This window comes from Sphaeroforma arctica, assembly GCF_001186125.1.
Source record: "Sphaeroforma arctica JP610 unplaced genomic scaffold supercont1.1484, whole genome shotgun sequence".
NCBI classification, from domain to species: domain Eukaryota; class Ichthyosporea; order Ichthyophonida; genus Sphaeroforma; species Sphaeroforma arctica.
This window is the reverse complement of record NW_014039074.1, coordinates 1-6,970: the sequence shown is the minus strand read 5'-3', so window position 1 is coordinate 6,970 and position 6,970 is coordinate 1. Positions and strand designations below refer to the sequence as shown.

At 44.9% G+C, this 6,970-nt stretch overlaps 2 protein-coding genes across 2 annotated transcripts; one reads left to right on the top strand and one right to left on the bottom strand.

Annotated features, from left to right (window-relative positions):
• Window positions 1-521: 521 nt before the first annotated feature.
• SARC_11005 (hypothetical protein) lies at window positions 522-1,428 on the top strand (the record flags this gene model as incomplete). Its single annotated transcript, XM_014294925.1, has 2 exons — window positions 522-651; window positions 719-1,428. 2 exons carry the CDS (start codon window positions 522-524, stop codon window positions 1,426-1,428), a joined length of 840 nt encoding a protein of 279 aa, XP_014150400.1.
• Window positions 1,429-1,694: 266 nt separating this feature from the next.
• SARC_11004 (hypothetical protein) lies at window positions 1,695-3,215 on the bottom strand. Its single transcript, XM_014294924.1, has one exon. The coding sequence runs from the start codon at window positions 3,201-3,203 to the stop codon at window positions 1,995-1,997; it is 1,209 nt and encodes a 402-aa protein (XP_014150399.1). The 5' UTR covers window positions 3,204-3,215; the 3' UTR covers window positions 1,695-1,994.
• Window positions 3,216-6,970: the final 3,755 nt, after the last annotated feature.

Genomic DNA, 6,970 nt, shown 5'->3' with positions numbered 1-6,970 from the left:
GCAAGATCTGAAACCGGTACTGTAAACGGTACGAAACATCCGTTCCGCGAATATGTGGGCTGTGAGCGCGTGCCGCAGCTAACGGAAAGCGAGAGTGAAGATTTTACCAATGTCCCGCTTATGGAAAACGGGACAAGTATCCCGCTGTGTATTAGCGAATTAGATATTCGTAGCAGACAGTCGGCCCGTGCAGGGCATGGGCGTACATGCACTGCTTCCGCAATCAGTGTCTCTGAACTATCTCCGGATGGCAAGCCACCTGCAATACCCAGCGCAATGGAACAGTCGGCTGATGCCTCTCATGGCAGCAAAAAAATGCGAGAATGTGGTCACGCCGCCGAGAATTGGCCCACCCAATCTGGGGCTATTGAAGGCACAACCCTAAACGCTACGCTTGTTAGAAGCCAAACTGCTGGTGACCAGCGTACGACGGTGAATCAAGAGCAGAACGTGATTCGCAAACTGTACTGAGATTTGGTGCTGATGCTCCACTACATGAACGTACACACGCTTCGCCTCGGATGGGTGAATTGGCACAATCTGCCGGCCAGGGGGGTTTCAAGTCTCCTTGCTCGATAGTAGATAAAGAATTTGTGTCGTTCAGGTCAGGCTCCACAGCCATCGCCAACAATATGCAATCAGTAGTGAAGGGTGACGTATGCTCTGGCGGAGATACAAACACAAATCAGATTACCAATACTGGCAAACCATACGGCAGTCGATGCTACTTCGGTGGAGCTAGAAATCACCGGCGTCGAGATTCCATGTGTACCCCGCCATGCTGGGCCGATACAGACTTTGGAGGGCAACATCCAGGCTGTTGAAGAGAGTGGTAGCTTGGGCTGTACGAAGAAGCCGCTCGCAGACGAGACCCAAACTGGAGACGTGGTCTCAAGTGCGATTAGCACGGTAACCACGGAGAACAAGCTAAAGGGGTTGGATGGGGCAGATGCGACTGAAGCGCGAGAGAGTAGAGCTATTGCACAAGGGACAGATGGCGTTGTGCTCACTCACATGCCGCAACAAGCACAAATTCCGCCCAATTCAGCAACCACGCCGCACGCAAAAACATTGGACGTCGACATCACACAACCAGTAGCGGCCGTCAATACCGATATGGAAGATCGAGACTCCAAACCTCCGCTTGTAGTCACTCCGGTAGTCTGCTGCTATCCCCAGACTAAATCCTTGAACGAGGATCTGGACACGAGGGAGCGCGCTACTGCAAATGCTGCTGTGGTATGCGCTCAGACTATCCATATTCAAGTGCCCGACCATATTACTTCGCTCGAGCCTGTGGATGCCTTAGCAAAGCCCGATTCTTGTGCTACGCCACACAATCCGATGGTGTACCTGGCCAATTACTCACTTCCAACGCGCACAGTGGCTGTGTTGCGAGGGACGCTGGGCTTCAACCATGAGTTGTGATCCACAGGGTTCAATTGAACTCTGAATATCACGATACTACGAGATGCGCTCCCGCATTTGGAAAAGCAAGCAGAGAGCCAGTACCGCGTGCTTCGACATAGTCGAGCGAATAGTTCAAAATCGCAGCGGTGGCAATAGTATTCGTGCCTATTCGATAAAATTTGAGGATACCATTTATGAAAATTTCAAATCCAACTCGAAGGTAATACTCACAACACAGGGAATCCAGCAAGTGAAATTGAATATTATATATAAACAATTAAAAGTTCACAGCTACCACAGTTGCGGTACATACGTCAGTATTTTTATTGGATGTGTCGTTTCGCGATATTCTTAGATTATCTTTGTTAGCGCGATTCGATTCGTATCAAGTCTGCGTTTCCAATAAATCCCACTTACACAATCTTCGCCTGATATCTTTGGTTTGTGGTAGTTGATTTCTCAAGCACTGTGGCTTGCCTGGCACGTATAAGCCTGTAAGATTGACAATTTTGCATCAAATGTATCATGACCCAACCCTGTGCGAGTGCTGTATCTTGTGTATTATTGTGTGCTGCAACTTTCATTCATGCCTGGTCCGGCTGGAATTGGTTGGCTTCCTCTTTCTCATACTCCAATTCGCTTTCTTCCAAATGCTTGCTATAGTGTTCGGTCAACTCGTAGTTGTGCGAAAACACTCGCGAACAGTCTTCCCAGGTACATACGCTCTGGAATAAAGACTCTCGTAAGTGACTTTGGTGGTGCTGTGAAAGGCTTCTAGCGGAGTCAAACGATTCCCCACACCCGCTCCAGGTGCAATCCAGATCCCCGGGCGTGTACTGACTCCGTCTCATTCTCAAGGCGTCCTGATTTATCCTCTGCTTGTTCCGAGACACTATCATTTCATGGTTATTGGTTTCCGAGTGATATGCCAAAAGCTGTATCGAGGCAAACGCGCCAGTGCATCCAACCTGTGCACACAGGAAGGGTTTTATACGAGTGTGCGAATAATAGTGTTTCTCTAAGCTATCTGCACTTGTGCATGACTGAGTACATCCATGCCAATCACAAATGTATAGACGATTTGATTGTGCTCGAGATATTGCCCTCGTGTGATTTTGCCCCTGCGGCACAGGCGACTCACAGGCAACTGGTATTTTCTCATCTCCCAAGCTTGTACTGTGATGGGATATCGTGTTATGTGATTTAGACCCATCTGTTGTCATCGGCCTTTGCAGCTGGCCTTCATTATGTTCGTTCACAGGATAGTGAGAATTAAACGAGCGTCTATCAAAGTGCGAGCTCTTGCTGTAATAAGGCCCACTATTCGGCCGCCTGACGTCTGTTTTGAATTTACGAGTCGCGCTGATATGCGTACCATCATCTTCTATTTGTGCATTAGGGGGGAATATAAATACTTGTCCTCCATATTGCACAGGTGAGTGGATGTAGGGCCTACCTTGGTACGAATTACATTCACTTTCAACATCATGATCTTGAATGTGGTCTCTAATATGTTGAAATTCATGTAGGCTCGCCGACAAATCCAGTAGACTTTGTGCTGCATTCACACTCGCCAAAGTCTCTGGTGTATTTACAGGCACTGAATTTGAACTCGAACTCATTCTGTTTGCGTGATCGTAACTGTCACGATTTTCATGAACGCTGTCTATAGATTCTACACTAGCACTAGCGGATTCCCAACTGTATTGCGATGCGCTCCCAACGCTAGATACAAATGGGGGCGCTTCCACTGCATCGGAGCCGCGGCCGGAATTATGCATCAACATATACATCTTGGCCGTCACGCACTTGTGTGATTCAAGTCAATTACAACCAGGCCATTAAATATCATGAGGCCTAAGTCCTGCTGGGGCATGAATGGTAAATATGTTTTTATCTCTGATTGAGAAACTAGAGAGTGGCATAGAGACTTCCTCTGATATTTTTTCCCCATTTCTAGAGCAGATTGAGATATAAATAAGTAAAATACATATGCATTTTTCCAATACATTTTTAATATAAATAAATACGCAACTTTGCTATGATATATTTTATCAAGAGAACGTTCGATTTTCAAAAAACTAAAGAAAAAGAATTTTTCTTTGTTTTTTTTCCATTTGTTTTAATCAAAATATATACCAAAAAAAATATAGCCTTCTGAATTTTTTCTTTAAAAAAGGACAAACAAGACTTTTAGCATAACGCTGGTGACTGGTTGGTGACTCAGTGGTCACTGACGGTTGTGGAATTTCAAATCTGGAAACGAACAATCGGGAACGTGTACTAAGAACCGGGAAGGCGGGAACTAAAGAACTGGGAAGTCTCCGATGACTGACTAATGAGAATGTAATTTGGTATCGACTCTGCAATATCCGTATTCTACTATTCCATAGTCAACACTCAACACTCAACAGTCAACACTGAAAGAGACTCAAGTAGCTCAACTGCAACACAGTTACATACACAACACACAAATGAGAGAGTGACAGACAAGAGGAGAGACTGAGAGAGTGAAACTGTAAACTGTAAAAAGTGTAGGATAGGCTGTAGGCTGTAAATAGCAATTTGCCTGTCGGCCATTATTTAGGGGGGGGGTTTTTTTCCAACCTTTAGGGTCATCTCATCTCAATCCTGCCGGACCTGCCCGAGCGCTGTATTTACTTCTAAATTTAGAACAACAGTTGAAAAGGTGTGTCGTAATTTACGTAAATCCCTCTTGGCAACGGTATATATTCAGAGAACTATAGCTAATAAAGTACAATTCAAAAAATTCATAGTTTATCACCTCACCTCAAACCGTTTTCCGTTAAAACTCTTATAAATCGAATATACATACGTTTACGTGTTTAATTTTCAGAAGGCTATGGTTTACGTTCAGCTTTTATTCTATATGCGGTCCTTTTCATAGGTGTACCTTGTGGGTGTACCGTTTTCACCACACGAATCAGTCCTATAAAAAGAATTTAGATAAGCCCTTCTGATCACATTATAACCGATATAACGTTTTAAATTGAATAAATATGCGTTTACGTTCAACTTCTATTCCGTACCCCCATAGCGTAATGAGCTTTGCCATTGCAGAAATGTCGAAACCTCGTTTTTTTTTCTATAATTTGCTTGCTTTATTTACCGTAGTACCTATGACCTAAATATGCAGCTGGCAGCTATGGGGATAATATTATTTTTTTTTCAAGAAAAAAAGATAAGTTACAATGCATGTATGTTTCAATGTATGTATGTTACAATGTATGAACATATGATATGGCTCTCATAGCCGTTGTAGTGGTTCGGGAAAGATCGATGGGAAGAAGAGGTCAGTAAATTCCCGTTTGAAGCTTGGGCCAAGTGAGTCAACGATGGAGGATATGCGCTGAGTCATTTTGGGCCGGTGCTGACAAAACACTGATACCATCGAATGTGCCATGTATCCGCTTGCTGACCTACTAAGTAGCGTATCACCTCTGTGGTACGGATCGAGTCTGCGCCGTGTAGTGCCGTGGAATGGATTATTGCAGAGTACGAAATACCGAATAGGACCAGGTTATCCGTCATAATCTGGTCGAGAAGCGAGGATGGGGGTAAGCCAATGCCGCACCAGACCACGGATGAATTCGGTATGTGTTGGCTGGCCTGGATCGGAATCCGTGATTTGTAGATGCGTGGCCATACTTCCGGGCTTTGAAGTTGAAATCTCCCCACACGACATCTGGTTGGAAACCGCCAATCTCGGGGGGATTCATGTATCGCCTGACGTCTTCTTCAGTAAGCGATTTGAGTGGAAAGTAGAACACGGCCATATGGACGCCAAAGCACACAAAGAGCACCACGTACGGTGAAGAGTGTACAAGTTGAAAATTCGATGGGTGGTGTTTGGAAAAGATACCAATACCACAATGTGAAGGGTGTAAGATATTATGCCGTGTAGTGTGATGTAGTATATGATAGCGTGTGTTCGAGCGTATATGATTAAGAAATGTGGTGTTATGCCAGGTTTCAACCACACACATAACATCAACCTGACTTAAAATCGATATAATGTTCAAACGCTTATCTGTATGTGCTGCGTTGTCTATGTTGAGTCCTTGTGGGTTGAAGAGCGTCATTCACATTGGTCCCAACATTGTTCATCATCGGTATATACTACTGGGCTCTCCTCTTTGACGATGTCAGCCATTGTTATATCATTGCCTGTCGTCGAAGAGTCCGTCGTGGAAAGCTGAGGCTGCATATTGCTATCCATCGTGTCGGATGGTTGTGTCGGGGAGACCGTTGGTATATGAAGTCGTCCTGGTTCCGCACGCGCTGATTCTTTAGCGTTTACCGGGATTCGCGAGTTACGTGAGAAGAGGTTTGCATCATGCTTTGCTTGGTAAGGCTTCTGGAGACGGTCCGCGGTAGATTGGAGGATGTCTGCGTTAGTGGAGTTGACAAGTGGGCTCAGTAATGCATCCATGCTGCGGGCAAGAATTTTGCGGCGATTTGGTTGAGATACCGATTTAGACGGAAGATACCAGAGAAAGTGGTGGCGATTGAAGGCTGGTTGGGCATGCCAGTATTTTTCAAATACTGATTGAGATGGGGGCTTGCCGTTAGGGAAAATTGCTCGGAAGAAGAGCCATACCGGAGTTATGTCATCCATTTCATGAAGAGTTTTGTCCGGCATCGGGCGGCCCACCACTTTCGTCAAAAGGTGTTCGGGTACTGGCGGCTGCGATTGGGACTGAGAAGCTGGTGGGGTCGGGCGTTTTTTTAGGGCTCGGTTTTGCAGGTTTGTCCACTTTTGAGCGGTAGCTGGGAAGCTCACTGCTGCTATTGGGCGCCTGTGACCGCGGTTTTTTTTGCAGGCGGAGCAGGCGGGCTTGTGGAGCCAAATCGGAAAGTGTCGGGTACCTATGAAAACTCACTTTCGAGCTTCCCATAACATCTCTCAGTTAATTTGACATATCCAACATACCTCTGATTTCTCATAACCACACAGCAATGACTTGTTGTAGGCACAGACATCTATAAATCGGTGCGAGTCATAACTAGAGTTTCTTGAGTGTGTAAATTGATTGATGGTGTGTTTTGAAATCTACAAGGCAGCATATAGCCGTATATGTTTCATTTTCGGAAGGTCTATTGACCACTGTTTTTCATGGTAGTAAACAAATAAATGGCACTGGTTTAAATTGACTCACGATAGTGGTCAATTTGCTATCTTTCTCCGGGAAGACTGACCTGGTGCGATTCCCTACGGATGAGATAAAAGTTACTAGCAAACCTACTGAAGACTATGATGAAGAAATCTATATGGACTCCGTTGATGAGGACCAGAAGAAGTGGATTGTACGTGAACCATTGAGACAATCTAACGAATTGATCTAGATTTTTAATGCCCATTACAACGTCAACCGTCCCACCGTGTACCAACCAAACAACATGCATAATGCTACAGCCCTCCTTTCGGATAGCATAGTTCACTGAGGGGCATCTGCATACACTTGTCTAAGAGTATGTTTCAAAGGTATGTTAGATTTAGTATGTAGTAAATACATACATGATTATTTATATATAAATA

Bases quoted from the DNA above. Each gene is read 5' to 3' on its own strand.
- SARC_11004 (XM_014294924.1), bottom strand. From the start codon at position 3,203: ATGTATATGTTGATGCATAATTCCGGCCGCGGCTCCGATGCAGTGGAA.